The sequence below is a fragment of the Panthera pardus genome, unplaced genomic scaffold (genome assembly GCF_024362965.1).
Source record: "Panthera pardus isolate Hobbes unplaced genomic scaffold, ASM2436296v1 HiC_scaffold_16, whole genome shotgun sequence".
Classification (NCBI taxonomy): Eukaryota; Metazoa; Chordata; class Mammalia; order Carnivora; family Felidae; genus Panthera; species Panthera pardus.
This window is the reverse complement of record NW_026526721.1, coordinates 48,824,474-48,843,800: the sequence shown is the minus strand read 5'-3', so window position 1 is coordinate 48,843,800 and position 19,327 is coordinate 48,824,474. Positions and strand designations below refer to the sequence as shown.

At 37.0% G+C, this 19,327-nt stretch overlaps 2 protein-coding genes across 2 annotated transcripts in view; one reads left to right on the top strand and one right to left on the bottom strand.

Moving 5' to 3' along the window:
* The window catches only part of RPL24 (ribosomal protein L24), a 90,970-nt gene that overhangs the window by 61,400 nt on the left and 10,243 nt on the right, over positions 1–19,327 (top strand). The window lies entirely within an intron of this gene.
* On the bottom strand, positions 1,815–19,296 carry PCNP (PEST proteolytic signal containing nuclear protein). Its single transcript, XM_019448236.2, has 5 exons — positions 19,168–19,296; positions 13,066–13,280; positions 9,919–9,993; positions 4,294–4,349; positions 1,815–3,611 (listed from the first exon to the last, which is right to left on the bottom strand). The coding sequence occupies exons 1-5, from the start codon at positions 19,292–19,294 to the stop codon at positions 3,485–3,487; spliced, it is 600 nt and encodes a 199-aa protein (XP_019303781.1). The 5' UTR covers positions 19,295–19,296; the 3' UTR covers positions 1,815–3,484.

The window sequence follows — 19,327 nt, the reverse complement described above, 5'->3', positions numbered from 1 at the left end:
AGTATCACTATGAATTAATGGATATACACACACATATGGTATACACAAACCTATAACACACATATAGATTTAGAAATGGATGTATATATTACATACATTTTCTAGCTCTGTTAAGCAGGCTAGAAGCAATAATACCTCAGTACCGATGACTACATCTAGTGTTGATTTTGGTTTCTAAATACCACTGTTTCATAGAAGGAACTATGGATACTTACAAAAATCAGTTTCCAGGGCTGGAGAAAATACAAGATGAGTCCAGTATATCTTTTGTTGCCAGAAATTAAGGGAGTATTAAAAGTTGGAGATGTCAAAAAGACATGAGGGTCAACTGGAGAGAGTTCACATGGGCAAATCTGGGACATTCTGGGTAACAAAGTAAATAATGGTAGGAATGGGTTGTAACCTATAGTATAATGTAAGGATACACGGACCCATTATCAATAAAATAAATGTGTAATGAATGGGGGAAAAACCTTCCTCACAACAGAATTTCAACTACTAAAAGTAGAAGGAATGATGGAAACAGAAAATCATCATTTGGCCAATACTACACTGACAACTGTTTCAGGAAAAGAACCATGGGGGACAAAGAAGAACCATGAATGCCTGCCAATTAAGTGGGCAATAGTGTGAGAAATAGGGTACTTACACCATCCCAAGAATTTCTCCACAAGATACTTACTAATTACAAAGAAAGTAGGAATTTGACAGTGGAGAAATCTGACAGACACCACCTTAACCAAGTGATGAAAATTAACATTACTAGCAACGGGACAAATTAACATCATGCTCTTGCTGCTACACTGAGGACACAGCAGTTCTGTGCTATTCTCGCCAAAAATGCATACATGGAATCTAATCATGAGGAAACAGAAGGCAAGGCCCTAGCTGAGAATCTTTTATAAATAATTGGCCTATACTTTTTAAAAAGTCTAAGGTCATGAAAGACAAACACTGAAGAAGTGTCTCAGATTAAGGAAGCTAGAGACAGATGACAACTAAACAATGTACGATAATGAAGTGGATCTTTGACGAGACATTAGTGGAACAAAAAGTGAAATGTGAAAAAGATCTGTAGAACAACAGTATAAGGTGATACATTAAGGTAATGTAATAATGTTAATTCCCTGATTTTGATAACTGTCCTGGAGTTACTGAAGATGTTAACACTTGGAGAACATGGAAATATCTTGTAATATTTTTGCAATGTTTTCAAAGTCTGAAGTCTTTTCAAAATGAAGTTTAAAATTCAAAAGAAGTACCTTCACTTAAAAGTAACTTGGACAACCCCTCCAAACTAAATCAAGCTAACCTTGATTATTAGAGTTAAGGAACAACATCTGAAACTCAGCCTTCATTTGTAATTATTCAAATTAGAGTTAACCTTAATTCTAAAGTGGAGTTCAATTTTTTTTTATTTACTAAGACCTGATCTATTGGGAAGCAGTATTAGAAACATTCAGAAAACATATTACATGGAGTTAATGGATGGTAGACACTAGAATACCTTCTAACACTTAGGGATTTTCAAAGGTATGCCTTAGCAGGATTTTCTACAGCACAAGACAGGCAATACTTTGGCAGTGGAGAGGGAGGATTTGGAATAAGTCTTTTCCAACCCCAGATATTATAATGCTATAGAACTATGTGCTAAGTTAGGAAGACTCCACTAAGTAATAGTTTTAAAACTCCCTTTACTTTGGCCAACAATCTGGAAAAGAGCAACAATCATAATATCTGTCTCTTCTTTTACATTAAAAAACAAAACAAAAAAACCCAGCGACAATTAAGCAGAATAGAAAATAAGAACACTATTGAGTTTGACAAATTTATTGGTATTTTAGTAAAGACATTCATCTCAGTCGTTTCTCTCCCATCTTGACCTTAGGCTAATATTTGAGTCAAGAAAAGAATATGTAGGAGAGGGATGTTATTTTAACATAAACAGTAAAATGGACAAAAGTGGAAAGTTTGCCTACATTAAAGCAAGTTAAATTCATGTATCTTGATATAATTAAATCATGTAAGAACTAATAGTTCTATATACATTTCCATTGTTTTACTTGGGGCTTACTCTAAACTTAAATGCAAATGAACAAGTGTTAGGAATATATACAGGCTGCTTCTCTGGAGTTATTACTAATAAGTAGTAAGAGCTTGGCGAGTAGTTCCCACCAATAAAATAGTCTGAAGCTGCCTCCAAATTAAACATTGCAGGAATTTTCAATTTTTGTTTCTTTTATCTGTGACTAGGTTTTTAAAGATGTGTTTAACTATCACATTAAAAAAGAATTCATATACAAAAATTAAAAAAAAAAAAACCTACAATACACAGATCTAACAACGTATATGTGGTCAAAGATTCCATAAAATATGTTTAAAGATGCATTTTCTTTTTATCTTCAGTACCTAAAATGTGCTTTTGAGAGGCCATTGGTTAATATGTATACACTCAAATAAACCACAGTACTGTCCTAAAATAAAGAATTCTTGTATTAAGTTCAAATCAAATTTGCTTTCACAAGTTAGTAACTTAAATTAAGCTTTAACAAAGTTATAGAAAGTGCATCTTTCTCATTTTCATCTTCATACAATGTTGTCTTTTTGGTGTTTCTACTTTTTAAAAAATAAAAACAGCCACATATTTAAGTATTATGTACATTTAAATTTTTGGTGGTGGTTTGTATTTTAAAAGAAACAGCTTCCTTATGATTTGCCTCAAGATCTGGTGGAAATGCTTGCAGCAACTAACTAGTAACAAAAACGAAGAGAAGCACATTCAAAATACTGATTTACTTTGGTAGCAAATGGTCTTTGAAGACTAATGAAGGTAGACAAGACCCGTTAAGGTGAAGTGGGCTATTTCAAATACTCAACAATTTACATAAAATTAAAAAAAAATTTTTTTTTCAAGAGCTAAGCATCTGTACCAACTGATAGTAATGCAATACCTAGTTTTTGATGACTTGAAACGAAACAAATGCCCATTAGGAAAAAAAAAAAAGGCTGTATTTTAATTTTATCTAATGTACTTTCAGTCAATAGTCCAGTAACATTTTCCTCCCAATACAATACTCCCTCTCTATAAGGCTGTTCCTGGGAGCCAAACACTTCAGTGTAATAAGGGAGTTAAGAGTAATTGCTTGCAGTTTAAATAGACAATAGCTTTTTGCGTCCCTCTTAATGTGCTAATAATTGCGTCTAAAAAAATATGCAATTCTTAGAAAGGTACCATTTCTGATTTTTTTATTATCTGTAACCTTTGGAAACTAATCACATGAAACTACAAAATTAGCAAATGTCTTGAAATCTGTATATAAAACATAAATTACCTCTAATTTCAAACTCTCATTTATTAGTGTACCACTCAATCTTTAAAAAAAAAAAAGGCGGCTCCAAAGATAGTCTTATACCATTCTTTAAAAAAGGAAACTGTTCCTTTTAACTTTACACCCACCCCACACCCAATTTCAAAACACATCATTTAATTGTCTTGGTCATGGACATTTCCAAGATGAGATTTTATATTTCGCTCCCATAGCTTCTGGTTATCAGAAAAACCATGCTTTCCTTTATTGAAGGAGTTTGGTCCTGCTGATGTTGGTGTATCCCTGTGTTAAAAGACAGGAAATTTATTTTAAAAGTTATATAAGGCCTTTCAAAACATATTTGTTTAGTACCTATTATGAACACAAGCTGAACATCAGAAATCCCTACACAATTAAAAAAAAATACTTTCTATAAGACCCATTCCTAAAATTTCAGATTCAGTAGGTCTGAAGAGGGACCAAGCAAATTTGTAGTTTTAACAAACATGTAAGGTACTTTTGACACATAGCTAAGGGTGGCAACCGTGACAGTTTTTAAAACTGTTGCTTGAAACCCACTAACAGGGTCATAAAATCAACTGATGGCTTGCCATCAGCATCTATAAAAAATGAAATCGAAGAAAAACATGAAGATGTATTACATATAAAAGGGTTCAGTGCCACTGTGGACTTGTGTCATATTTACTTCAATTTTATGTTTTACATGTTTTTAAATGTGTGTGTGTGTGTGTGTGTGTGTGTGTGTGTGTGTGTACACACATACAAACTGGGTATTTAGACTGGGTTCGACAGTAAGTCTAAAGTCTTACTTTGGGTCCCCGTATGAAAGGAAGGTACTCCTTTTCTCTTACCAGAAGGGAAAATAACATCACTGACAGCTCACAGAATTGTTTTGCCCGAATATTTAAGAAAAGTCGGAACACTAAAAGATCATTCTCTACAATCTTTATAAAAAAGCACATACCTTCCAATATTCTTCATCCTCATCTTTGCTTCTGGAGGCATTTCCTCTGGTTCACTCTGGAGGGGAAAAAAAGCAGAGATGACTCATTACAGGTTTATTAAAATTCACTTGCTAACTCATAATACTAAATTTGTATCTAAGCCTTTTAGCATTTTCAATACTGTAAATCTTTGTAAAAGGAAAAAAATTATTTATCTTAACTACATTTTAAAAAGAAACACAGCTTCAAGTGTTGATTTTGCAGAAAGAAAAAAATCTGGAAAAACTTGGTATTCTAGAACCAAAACCATTTGCTTACTATGCTACACATACACATTGTGCTAAATTCTTTAATATGCACCATCTTTAGGGGTGCCTGGGTGGCTCAGTCGGTTAAGCATCCGACTTTGGCTCAGGTCATGATCTTCACGGTTGATGAGTGTCAGCCCTGCATCGGGCTCTGTGCTGACAGCTCAGAGCCTGGAGCCTGCTTCTGATTCTGTGTCTCCCTCTCTCTGCCCCACCTCTGCTTGCGCTCTGTCTTTGTCTCTCAAATATGAATACATGTTAAAAAAATTAAAGTTAATATGCACTATCTTTAATTTTTTTTTTTTTTGAGAGAGAGGGAGGAAGGGGCAGAGGCAGAGAGAGACAGAGACATAGACTCTGAAGCAAGTTCCAGGTTCTGAGCTGTCAGCACAGAACCCACTTCAGATCCTGTCTCCCTTTTTCTCTGCACCTCCCCTGCTTGAGCTCTCTCAAAAATAAACATTAAAATAAAATAAAACCCTAATCACATCCTAAAATAATACAAAACAAACCCGTCCCCCAAACAAATAAACCCTAACAAATCTTATCATCACTTGCATTTTATTTATTTATTTGAGAGAAAAAGAGTGAAAACTCACAAGTAGGGGAGAGGGGGCAGAGGGAGGGAGAGAGAATCTCAAGCAGGGTCCACACTCAGCTTGGAGCCCAAGGCCCTGGGATTAGGACCTGAGCTGAAATCAAAACAGTTGGCTGCTCAGGGCACCTGGGTGGCTCAGTCAGCTGAGTGGCCAGCTTCTGCTCAGGTCCTGATCTCACTGTTTCTGAGTTTGAGCCCCATGTCTGGCTCTGTGCTGACAGTTCAGAGCCTGAAGCCTGCTTCGGATTCTGTGTCTCCCTCTCCATCTGCCCCTCCCCCACTTGTGCACCCAAGCACGTGCTCTCTCTCAAAAACAAATAAACATTTTAAAAATTAAAAAAAACACAAAATTTGGCTGCTCAACTGGCTGAGCATTTGCATTTTATTTTATTTATTTATTTTTTTTCAACGTTTTTTATTTATTTTTGGGACAGAGAGAGACAGAGCATGAACGGGGGAGGGGCAGAGAGAGAGGGAGACACAGAATCGGAAACAGGCTCCAGGCTCCGAGCCATCAGCCCAGAGCCTGACGCGGGGCTCGAACTCACAGACCGCGAGATCGTGACCTGGCTGAAGTCGGACGCTTAACCGACTGCGCCACCCAGGCGCCCCAGCATTTGCATTTTAAAGTTGAGGTAGAGGCGCCTGGGTGGCTCAGTCGGTTAAGCGTCCGACTTTGGCTCAGGTCATGATCTCACAGTCCGTGAGTTCGAGCCCCGCGTCAGGCTCTGTGCTGACAGCTCAGAGCCTGGAGCCTGCTTCAGATTCTGTGTCTCCCTCTCTCTCTGACCCTCCTCTGTTCATGCTGTGTCTCTCTCTGTCTCAAAAATAAATAAACATTAAAAAAAATTAAAAAAAAAAAAAAGTATAAAGTTGAGGTAAACAAGGTTAGTTTGTCCAAAGTCACAAAGCTAATAAATAGCAAAAGAGGTGGACGCCAAAGCAAAGAATCTTAGTAACTTTATGGTATTGTTCCTTCTAAAAACGTCTCCTTCACTATAAAGATGTCTCGAAAATCTTGAAAGTTCATTCATTAGTACTTACATAAATGTTGAAAAGATATATGGTAAGTTAAATTTCTTTTTTTTTTTAAGTTTATTTATTTTTGAGAGAGTGAGCGTGCACAAGCAAGCGGATAAGGGGCAAAGAGAGGGAGACAGAATGCCAAGCAGGCTCTGCATTGTCAGTATGGAGCCTGATGCAGGGCTCGAACTCACAAACTGTGAGATCATGACCTGAGCCTAAGTCAGAGGCTTAACTGACTGGTAAGTCAAATAAATGTTGCTGCTGAGCTAAATATTCTTTTTTTTTTTAAAGTAGGCTCCAAGTCCAACATGGGCTTGACCTCATGACCCAGGATGAAGAGTCACATGCACATCCTACTGACTGAGACAGACAGGTGACCCCCAAGCCCCCTTTTAGGTAAGCTCCAACAACCCTCAGATCAACAGTCATGCGCGCTTACCTACTACTGAGTCAGCCAGGCACCTCTAAATATTTTTTTTTAAAGAGTGTTTTCAAGATCTAGTCTAAAGGGGTTTCTACTGGTCAAATCTGGGGCAAGCATTATAGCTTACTGAATAAAGAACTGATGAGCCTACACTTACATAAATAAGGGGAAGTTCTTCCTTCTAGTAAGAGACAATAAATATACAAGAGATAAAAGAAGAAGAAAAATCATAATTGATTCTGGTAGGAATCCCTCAATGGATGTTAACACTCATGAGAATGTTTTTATTATTACTATTTTCTTAAATGTTTATTTTTGAGAGAAAGAGCACAAGCAGGGGAGCAGCAGAGACAGCAGAGAGCCCGTTTCATGAGATCATGACCTGAGCTGAAGTCAGAGGTTTAACTGACTGATCCACCCAGGTGCCTTGTATTTTTTTTTTTTAATTACAGATTTTATTTTTAAGTAATCTCTACACCCAACTTGGGGCTCAAATATAAACCCCAAGATCAAGAGTTGCAAGCTCTACCAACTGAACCAGCCAGATGCCCCCCCCCATATAATCTTTAATTACAAAAGGTAAAACAATAATCTGAAAAGCAGAAGGGTGCCCGGGTGGCTCAGTTGGTTAAGGTACCAACTTTGGCTCAGGTTGTGATCTTGTGGTTCGTGAGTTCGAGGCCGGCGTCGGGCTTTGTGCTGACAGCTTGGAGCCTGGAGCCGGCTTTGGATTCTGTGTCTCCCTCTCTCTCTGCCCCTCCCCTGCTAATGCTCAAAGATAAATAAACATTAAAAAAATGTTTTTTGAAAAGCAGAGGAATCTGGCAGACATCACTTTAACCAAAAGATCAAAGTTAACACCGTCAGTAATGGGACATATTGACAACATGTGCACCCTGATTATGATGCATTAAGAACTTGGCATAGCTTCTGTGGTACTCCTGCCAAAGTAAGTAATGTGAATCTAATCATAAGGAAACATCACACAAATTCAAACGAAGGAAAACTTTACAAAATAACTGGCCTGGACTCTTCAAAAATGTTAATGCCATGGAACAGAGGCCAAGGAATTGTCCAAATTAAAGGAGACTAAAAAGGTAACAATGAAAAATATATTTTTAAAATTTAAAATTAATTAAATGGATGCCCTCTTTGTCAAATATATTTTAGGCCCAGATATATATCCCGTGTTACTTATGTTCTGCAGAAAAAGGAAAAACCAGATGATTTTAGATACACACATTCTTTTATCTAAGAGACAAGTTAAAATTAATATCCTTTACCATCATTAACTTGTTAATTTCTCCATTTGCCAAACAGGAATATAACTACATCGCATGATTCATAGGAATATATGGAGGATAAAATAAAGTTATATGGAAAGACCCAAATTGTTAGGCATTCAAAAAAAGCCATTACTATCATGTAGGTGTTTACCATTTCCAGCCTCTCTTTTCACACAGGCTGTTCCCTTTTTCGTATATTGTCCTTCTCTCATACATTCTGTACATAGCAAAAAGCTACCTAATCTCTCAAGAATGTTAGAGATAACAGAAAACATGGGATATTATTTTTTAGTTTTTTTTTTTAACGTTTTATTATTTACTTTAGAGAGAGACAGAGTGTGGGTAGGGGAGGGACAGAAAGAGAGGTAGACACAGAATCTAGAGCAGGCTCCAGGCTCTGAGCTGTCTGCATAGACATTTCCACAGAATCCTACAACTCTGACAAGTAGTTTAAAAATGTATGATTTAAACTGACCTTTCATTTTACAACTGAAAAACGAAGGCTCCAAAAAGGTAAAGTGATTTGTTTCACAGGCTTTCTACTAGTTAGTAACTGGACAAGACAGGAGAAGAATCCAGGTCTTCCCACTGCCGGTTCAGTGCTGGCATCTAGTTACTTGGTCTCTCTTCCTTCCTTGAATTTCCATTATCACTTCATATCTTTGTATACTTTTGAGTTTCATTTTGTACTATTTTATGCCCTATGAGACTGAGTTCCTGGAGGGACATGTCTGAATTATCTTTGCAATCTCACTGTGCCTAGCATATAGAAATTACTCAGGGGCACCTGGGTGGCTCAGTTGATTGGGCAACCAACTTCAGCTCAGGTCATGATCTCACGGTTTGTAGGTTTGAGCCCTGCGTCGGGATTTGTGCCGACAGCTCGGAGCCTGGAGTCTGCTTCAGATTCTGTGTCTCCCTCTCTCTCTCTGCCCCTCCCCAGCTCATGTTCACTCGCTCTCTCTCTCTCTCGCCCCAAAATAAATAAACATTAAAAAAAGTTGCTCAAGTGTGTGCAATGAGTTAAGTGCAAAGAATCCAGAGATAACCACAGCAATTCTTTACCTATTGATCTGGGCTCTAATCATTCCATACTTATCCTTGCCCAAACGTCTACAGAAATCTCCAGTCCAGACAAATACAGCTGCTAGTATTTATGACTTGTCTTAGCTTATAAAAGTATTCTTTGGTTTGTCAAAACCCTGCCTAATGTTTTAGTATCCAATTCTTACTTCTCTTTTATGTTCTTCCCAATTATTTCAGCCCACACTGTGCTCCTCTGAATGTGTAATTCTTCTCCATATTGTTTTTGAGAGCAATTACTCATGTACCCTGTTAACAGTTAATTGTTATACAATGGGGTCACATCTTAAGAGGGGGTTAGGTTTCTGAAGTCAGAGACCAAAGAAAAAAAATCAGTCAAAATGATGCTTTAAATTCCATACGTTATTCATAAGCACAAGAAGAGAGGGACACTGTGAGAGGCATGAAAGAGCTAAGACTGTCTAAGAGAATAGCAGATAAGCAACTCGTGCTCACTTTGGAACACATGCTTAATGAACAGAACTTCTAGCAGAATCACCTGCACTATTAGCTATTCCTCATGGGAGAAAACACTATAGCTGTCTTTTGTAAGCTGAATGAATGCAGGATGCCTGAACACTGAAGACTCCAACTATAAAATTATTAAAGGCAGCAGCATTAAATCTGTCTTTTCCTGGATCCTACATATTTCCTAGCACATATATATGATATATATATCAACATATATATCAAGCATTTGTTGATTTGATTCTTAAGGTCATTGCCCCCAAAGGCAGTTATATTTTAAGTAATCCTACAACCACATAAATAGAAATATCCAGATTTTGCAGGCATCACAAAAAATCTATTCAGAATTACAAAGAAAATTCACTAGTACCATTAACGCAACCTACAACCTGCCACTAACTTCATTAAAGAACTGGTTCAAGTAAAATAAACAAAACTAGGGATCAACTTACATCTTCATCTTCATTAAAAGCTGCTGCTACTGAAAGAGTTTTTGGAGCAAGAGTTGGAACAGTTTCTTTAGGCTTCTGAAGAAGAAACACATTAAGAAGTATCACATAATGTTTACACAGGCTTGTTTAATGATACAAATAATTTATCTTCAAAGATTCAATTTTATGTTTTCATAGAAACATACTAAGGAACTTAGAACAAATTTTAAAGAACTCCATTTTCTCTTTTTACAAATGTGGTTATCAATGGGTAGCTTTAATTTTATTAACGATATGTCCATTTGTTTTCATCCTGTAAAAGATTTTCTAGTCAGGATCTGTAATTTAATATCATTTAGCTAAGGGATACCTGGTAAAGGTAAAGGGAAATGATTAGTAGTACTTGCCCACAGTGGCCAAGAATGAACTGCAGTGTGACTTAAGAACATAAAAGACACCAAGACTCCTCTCCCTACTAGTGTTCTGCCCTGTAGCCTGTAAATGTTTCTCTTCTATCCAACCTAAGTTTTTGAGGTAAACTGCCCTATCATCATCCTCTCACCATCAATCTGGTCTTCAACCCACTGCAATCAGGCTTCCTCCCTGATTCTCTCATGGCTCCTCACTCACCTAGAATCAGGTGACCTTGATTCTGTAGGGTCACCAATGACTGGTGTGCTGCTTTTGACTCTAATCACCAGCTCTTTTTTGAAAACACTCCTAACTTGAATTCTCTGACACTGCTTTTTATAGGCTATTCTAATTCTCTGACCTTTTGTTCTTTGTTTCCTCCTGTTCCCCCCTTAAATAACACATACCCAAGATTCTGTTCTTAGTGACCTTTCCTTCTCTGTACTTCCCTGGTCAACTCCATTCACTCCCATGGTTTTAACTACCAAATCTTAAATGTCTACCCCCAAATAGAATGTCACATGCCTACTGGAGCTCCACTTAAGAGCTCCGATGGGTACTTTAGTTTGACAGTGTTCTAAGTACCTAAGCCAGAAATCCTTTTCTTCAACTTGCACTCTATCATAAAGTCCTGTAGATTAAATATTTAATAGACTTACGTCTCCCTCTGCCTTCCCATCAACTACCATACTATGGACACCTAAGGCCCTTTAGCATTACTTGCCTGAACTACTGTTAGAAATACCACCCCCTACTCTCAATTTTCTCCTCTATAATGGCACTAAAGTGATATTTCTAAAATGCACATCTGTTTAAGGGTTAAGCTTCCTTACAACAGTTTCATAGCTCCACTAGAACTTAAAGAATAAAACCAAACTATGCAAGTCCTTTATGATTTGGTTCTATGGTCTCATTTAGGGGGCTTTTCATCCCTACATTTGCATATCAATTTCCAACTACAAACATTTTCCTGAATGTACCATGTGGCTTCACATCTAAACTACTTTTGCATGAAATTCTTTTTATCCGAGATGCCCTTTGCCTCCTGTCTATACAGTTAAGGCCAACTCAAGCATCACTTCATCAGTGAAATCTTCTCTGATCTCCTGAAACAAAATGAACCACGCTTTCTTTTTATAACACAAACACTTTTGTCAATAATGCTTGCTTTTGAAGGAATAAAAACCATTAATTTGGAGATTATGCATAAAGACTCTAGAAATACCCTTTATTCTTTTAAAGATGTCAGGTATTTGATGTTGTACATACACATATGACACAAATATCTGCTGATCAACTATCTTTTCATATCATATAATAAAAGCAATAGTTTCAACTATTTTTTTGTATCTTACATCCCACCTCCCTAAGACAACTGTGGTTATACTATAGTTTATTTTATGAAAACAAGTTTTTGTTTTCCAAAGATTAAGAAGGTTTTACTGAGTAGACTTTCTCAAACAAAACCCTCCCTTCTAAAATGAGGAGTAATTACTACATCATGTCAATGATTTAGAAAAAGCAGGGATTTGCTAATTTAGGGGTGTGTTGAACCACAGCAGAATCTATTATCGAGAGGAATATCTATATTAAAGTGTGTCTGAGAATACATGTTGAATGACTATCAGAAAAACACAAATACTTATGCAGTTAGGTCTATGCAACTTTATAAAAAAAAACGTATTAAACAAAAAGAAATCAGCTCAAATAGGAAGAATAGTCATGAAGTAATGAAGTTATAAGCAGAATGTCTTTTGTTTGGAATGAATTTTTTAAAGGAATAAAAAGAAAACAAATAGGAAAAAGCAAAACAACATAGGGTAGGAGTAGAGGTCCTGAGAAATGGTAGCTCTTCTAAAACTGTAAGTATAACTCAAACACATTGACTCTAGTAGGAACTTGATCCATATCATATTTTTAAGATCTTGGAATGAACATCATACACAGAATAAAGCTGTGTGCACCTGGCAAATAAGCATTAATTTTCACAGAACAGACATGAATAAACAACTCAAAAGTAGTAATCCCAGTAATTTTAGGATTATTCTCCTTACACAAGAATGTGACTATTTTCTAAAGCCAACAGTGTACACTATTTAAGTAACATTTTTTTTCTGAAAGACCTATGTGGTTGAAGCATATGAAATTGTCACTTTTGTAGGTCAAAATTAGTCAAATATCAAAAGTTCGTAATAAGCTTCAATCTATGGTTTCAAAACTTTCCAGATACTCCACAGTTAATTATTAACTTAAGGTTTATATTTAAAACAAGGGACCAAAAGTTGATCTGTCATTGGATATATAGAACTCAATGTCCATTTGTAGCTCCAAAGTAAAGTGACCAGGAAGCTCTTCTTATCAAGCAGTATCTCACTAGTACTTATTTCTAGAAATATTATTTTTAATATTACTGGAATTGAAAAATAAGGAAAAAAAATGAAATTCTTTCTGAAAATGTTTTTCGGAGGTTTTACTCAACTGAGAAAAATTCTAAGCTGTTACTTTATAAATCATATATTCCCTATAATAGTTGCTCCTTCTCATACTCCAAACCTTTTTGAAAAAGTTTTACTCAGTTATAATTTATCCATATTGTTCTTGAATATAGAGCTAATAACTTCTTAAATACTTAACATGTAAGTTCATGTACCAAAGTACCTTTTTACACTCAATTTACCATAACCCCATAAAAGCAGGTTTCCAAAACAAATTCTTAAGCCCCATTATGCACACCATATAGATCAAATAACAACTCACACTTGATCCAAGTTTGATGGATATGGCCGAGGCTTTCTTTGTCGTCTGACTACCTATGGCAAATCCAAACTTGGAGATCTTTGTAGGCTTTGTTGGGAGGTCTGCAGCTTCTTCTTCAGCTGATCGCTTCTCAGCGCTGCGACTGGAACTTTCCCCTCCATTACTGGAAGAAACAGTCTTAGTTTTCACAGGTTTTTCTGCTTCTTCTTCAGGTCCTGGTGAAGTCGAAACAACTTACCAAGATGAGCTATTTTTACTGAGCAGATTGATGGGAGCAGCAACCTCAAAAAGCATCGTTATAAGGAAGATACCTCTGCAGGTGTCACCTACTGACCCAACAGTCTCTTCCACTGTGTTAGAGTGTACAGCAGGAACTGAGATTGTGTGGCAGTAGAAGAGGGTCCCATGAATTAACTAGCATAAAATACAGAGCAATTTAAAATTATAAACGTAGAGTTCATATAATGTAAGACCCTTCAACTAAACACTATTATAGAAGTTATCTAATAATCTAATTATTTGTGGAATTTTGCTTTTTAGAAATTAAGGCCTGTAGGTTCTTCTACACAAACTAGCTTGTGAATATTAGTCCACATCACAGGAAAACACATTTGACTAATAAATTCTAACATTCTTCAATTATGTACTACTAGTTACACAAAGTACCTAGCTATGAATGGTCCATTATTACCTGAACTACAGTGCTAATACAGCCTGGAGTAATTTTCTTGAGTGATGTGTGCCTCATGTACCTCTCACACGATTTTTAGAGTTGAAAAGGAAACTCAAGGAAGCCTTCAAGTCATCCCCTCTAATGTAACTTAATTCTACTTTGAAAGCTTGGTTATCATCTGTTTTAACGATCATACTTAGGTTCATACACTACTTTTTATAATGAAAGAAAGATGAACTAATTATAATTTCAAATAGTAGAAGCCATACATATGTAGACTAGGAATGTAAGAGGGCTTTCAGTGATTTGGCTTGAGTCTGTATTAATCAATGAATGGTAACAGTAAGTTTTTATTTTGAGTATCTTTGGTCCTTTGCACAAGAAGGCTACTTAATATATTGGAATGTAAGATAGAAGAAGTTTGGTTGATTATTAAAAATTTTATTTTCTTGCCCCAATTCACCCTAGAGAATGTTTTCTGTTACACTAGTTTATGAAGACAAGATGCTCTAAGCAATATCCCTGACAACTGTTAAGAAAACAGGACATTTCTAGAATGGGGGGAAAGCGGGAAATCAAACACAGATAGATGGACAAGTAATATTAAAAAATCCAGAGACTATATATCTTAATCCATATATTTCTGGAATGATGAGGTCTCTACATTAATAAGCACTTTGAACAGAACATTTGATTTCGTTTATAGGAAAGACAACAGGAACTCTATCCCCTTTGGACAGTGGTGAAAGTTATAATAAAAATGATGAGGAGGAATTAAGCAGCATTAGGTTTTGGGATTTCCCCAGGAGACAAAGATAGCACTGGAATGGTTGCTGGAGGTGCCAGTCACTTATTTAGATATGAAATTACAAAAGCACCTGAAGAATGTAAGATTAATATTCAATAGTTGAAATACAGAAATAAATGTAGAATTTCTTAAAAATAAGACAGTATTATGCCAACATTAGTTTATAACTAAAAGCAGTGTTCTAAATCTCATTCTGCATTGTTTATAGTTTTGATCAATTATGAATTATACTGTAGAACCTAAACAATAATAACTATTTCTTTGTGACTGACAGCTAAAATTGAAAACTCAGTCTCTACATATGGGAACACATATAAACATATAGAAAATGCACTGGGTTTACAAAAAGAAACTATATATATTAAGGCACAAATTTTGTGCAAACACAAACTCTAGAAAACATCAAATAGCATAAAGAACATTTAGTCTTGACTGTGGTATATACAACTCTGCTTTTGAACTGTGACCCAAGAACTATACATAATTACTCAAGATCTCCAGTTCTTTAAAAAAACCTATCTTTTCTTAATTCTAGGTCTCCTTTTACCCACAAATTCTGGAACAAAGAATCTAGAAAAACGATAGCATAAATATGAAACAAAATGAAAAACATAAATCTTACTATAATATTAGTACAATTAAGTGTGATAACTGGCTGAACTCGTATGTGATAATATATGAAACAATACTATCTGTCCAATCCCATGATGCTATAGGGAAGATTTCTATAGACACTGCTGTAGAAAAGGTAGCATGAACGGGGAAGTTGGGAAAACTACCATTAATTAGGTAACCAACTGGCAGCAACTCAATTTTATTTTTATCTGCCCTCTTGACACCTTAAGAGGCACACTATTAAGACCACCCACATTTCAGGTCCACACTGAAGATGAAACATGCTATGTCTAGTAGGTCATTTCTAAACACGACTGATTCCAGATCCAGCAATTATTTTTGGACATAGTAAATAACTCTTTGGCCTTGCTCTTCTCAAGAAGCTTTTTTTTTTTTTTTTTTAAACAACTGTAAATACTCAACAACTTTAGAAAACATCCGCTCTTCAGCAAAGGGATGGGGGAAAGGGAGTGAAGGAAAGTAGGTGTACTATTAGTACTTATTACTTAGCCTTAAATGGCTCAATGTATCACATGGATTGGAGCTGCTATTTTCTCTTTAGGTAATCTAATAATTACGTAGTAAAATACACAAAACATTTAGGAAATACAGCAAATGGAAACAGCAATGAAAACAGAAAAATGTGACAGACAAATCCATATTATCAATGAGACTGTTGTCACAGTTTCTACAAATCTATAGTTCATCAGAAGAGAAAATTATTTCAACCTAATTTGAGCTTTGAAATATTCCATTAAATATCAACACTAATTTCAAGGTCCATTAAAGTGTTTATCTTTAAATACAACATGTTCTGCACTTTAGCATTTGGGAGCTTTTAATCAAGAACTCCTGTTTTCAATTTATTTAATGAGATTGCTGAATTTTGGAAAGTGAAAAAAATTTTGAGATGGCCATAGTTTGGCAATGTGAAAATTTTAGCAATATGACTTACATTCTTGTTCTTTGTTTTTAATAGGGATTTGAAATTCTCTTTATTTCCTATTCATTGAATCTCGCTACACATCCCTCATTAAAAGTAGTTCAAGGTTGGAACTTTTAGATTCTGAGGGAGAAGCAAGAGTCATCTGTCAGAATATCCATGCTGCAGAGAATGTGACTTTTATTTTATTTATTTTTTAATGCTTTTTAAAAAAATGTTTATTTTTAAGAGAGAGAGAGGGAGAGAGAAGAGAGAGAGTGCAGGGGAGGGAAAGAGAGAGGGAGCTAGAGGATCACTGACAGTAGAGAGCCAGATGGGGACTCCAACTCAAGAACCCCAAGATCATGACCCTGAGCCAAAGTAGGACACTTAACTGAGCCACCCAGGCACCCCTATTTATTTTTAAGTTTATTTATCTTGAGAGAGAGAGAGAGAGAGAGAGAGAGAGAGAGAGAGAGAGAGAAAATGAGAGCAAGCTCAGGGGAGGGGCAGAAAGAGAGAATTCCAAGCAGGCTCCGCACCATCAGTGCAGGCCTGAACTCAGGGACTGCGCAAGATCATGACCTGAACCGAAACAAAGAATTAGACGCTTAACCGACTGAGCCACCCAGGCGCCCGGCAATTTACATTTTAAAGAATATGTGCTCAGTTTTTTAAAAATAAGAAAATCACAAAACAATTTACAGCAAAATATAAATGCATAAAATTATATAAAAGTACTAGATTCTTTATCAAGGATTATTTTAATAAAAGGGATTTTATTGAGTTTGTATTCATTCCGATCAAACAAAGTATGTAGATTAATGTGAAATCAAATTATACATGGTACTAGCACATTTTTTCTTTTCCACTGAATAGTTGGAAAGGAGGGCTTTGGAGGACAAAGTTACCTTATTTTGAAAAAAAAATTAGCTAATAAAGTTTTAACTCCATAAGGGTATATTCTTCATGATCCATCTGTATTTTGGTAGCTTCTTCATTTGATAAAAGAGTACACAGCTACCTCTCCAAAAGGACTGACAAGCAGTTTAAATGAGAACATATTCAAGACCCTCCTAGTGGCTGGTATAATAAATGTCAATTTCATTCAAGTAGTTCTTAGATAACTTGAAACAGCATGAGGTGGCCATGATTATGATATGGACAGCTTTTCTAAAATTTCTATTTCAAGGAGCTACAAAAATTTAGCCAAAGGAGAAAAAAAATCTGCCCAAAGCCTTATTCCCCTGCCCCCCCCTTCTTTAAGGTGAGAGCAAGCTCAAGTAAGTAGCTTCTCTTACTGACATAAATTCATTCATAACTACTTATAAGAAAATACACTTCCAACTTACTGGACTGTTCAAAAGGAACTAAAAATCAGAATATTCTCTAGGGTAAGTCCCTAAGACAAGCTTGATAGTGTTTGAAAATAGTGACCACTTGCCATAAAATTAGCAATTCAGCAACATACACAGTGTTAAGTGTTTTAGCTATGATTCCTCTGTATAAATTCATTAAAAATACCTGACATTCAAAAATGGTTTATATGCAACAGCACCATTTTCTTGTAAAGGCAGGCAAATCCAAGGCAAATTATGATGAAGTTATTAAGGGATATTATTCTAAATCACCAAGGACACCATAAAATTTTTGATATCAATCACCCAAGATAATTTTATACCACCACCACACACACAAAAATATGCTAAAATAAAAACATCAATGTTCATGCTATACAGCTAATTATCCCTAACTGAAAAGGTGGTGGATAAATTACACAGTGGAGTTATGCTGACACTTAAAGTACATTTTGGCAACACAGTAAACACATCTCCCATACTCTCAAGACACTTAAAAAGCTATCTTACAAAATTAAAAGATAGTCTAAAAGCCAGGTAAAATTCTTTAGGTCACAGATCTTTGTTTTTCCTCAAACTACTAATTTTTAATGTAATTTTACTCAATAATTTCCAAGATAATTTTTGAGGGGGGAAAAAAATCCCTAACGAGGTAGTACTAGATGGTTTAAACTGCTGTTTTTTATTCCCAAGGCAATTCACATTAAACATCATGTTAATAAGGTCCTAGTAACTGCTTTCATATGCTAATTATCTGTATTTTCTTTATATACTTCAGGGATAAGACTTGAGGAAGTCAGAATAGAGAGTAATACTTAAAACGTTCTCAAGACATTATGATCACCTCCCACGTGTTAAGTTACTTGCCTTGTTACGACAAAGGGGGATGGGCGGGCGCCTGGAAAGATGTTTCTTTCCCTTCATGCACAAGGCCCAAATTTATAAGAGTGGAGGGTACAGAATGAAGACAACTGTAATCCGAGTTCACATCGTAACAAAATACAGGAAAAGTCACACTAGCCTATTAAGCCACCTAAATATCTGTCAGCAGTTAGCTGGCAAGAACCTGAGAAAAAGCAGACACTTAGAAGAAAGGCAACCAAACCCTAACCCTAAGACCCCGCATCTTAAACCAGCGGGCAGGCAATGGTATTCTTTCCCTCCATCTCCTCGACCCATCCCCATTACAGGGTCGGTATTCAGCTTGGAAATGAAAGAGAAAAGGCCGGGGTCGTACACCACCTCAGCGAAAAGGGAGAAGCAAACTAACTCCTAGGTGTAACTTAGAGGCCAGCACCTTTGGAAACTCGGCCTGTGGCCAGTGCCTGCGGCCACCGCTCGGTGACTCTTCCTGTGTGTGTGCGCGTGTTTTGTGTGATGTGCGTCTCCGGTGTGGCGGTAGCGGCTCCTGCACTGCCGCTCCTGGTCCCACCCCGAGTTCGATACCCCTCTCTGGTACCCATCTCCCTTCTCATTGGAAGCGGAGCCTCCGCTGGGGCCAGCAGGTGACCAACAGTGGTCGGCTCTCCCCCGGCAAGGAGGCGATGTGGGCCCGGATCCCAGCGGGCCGCGCCGGGCGTGCCCGGGTCTCGTCTGGGCCCAGCACCTGGCCGGGTGAGCGCCAGATCCGTCCATTTTCGTCCCCATCCTATTCCCCCCACCCCGGGGCGCTCAAAGAAAGGCCCAGAGCATCCCACGCAGCCCGCGACGCTGGGGTTGTGTTCACCTCCGGCGGCTCCAGCTCGCTGCGGCTTCTCAGGCTTCTCCTCTCCCGCCTTCCCGTCCGCCATTTTCCCCGCCGCGGCCTCCGCTGCAGCCACGCCAAGGACGTCACGGCCCCGCCCAGCAACCATTGAGTTTCGGAGCCAGCCTGCGAGGCTGCAGCC

Coding starts and splice junctions, on each gene's coding strand:
- PCNP (XM_019448236.2), bottom strand. CDS start 19,294: ATGGTTGCTGGGCGGGGCCGTGACGTCCTTGGCGTGGCTGCAGCGGAG. Junction 13,281..19,167: donor GCGAGCTGGAGCCGCCGGAG/GTGAACACAACC, acceptor CGACTTCACCAG/GACCTGAAGAAGAAGCAGAA. Junction 4,350..9,918: donor CTTTTAATGAAGATGAAGAT/GTAAGTTGATCC, acceptor TTTCCCCTCCAG/AGTGAACCAGAGGAAATGCC.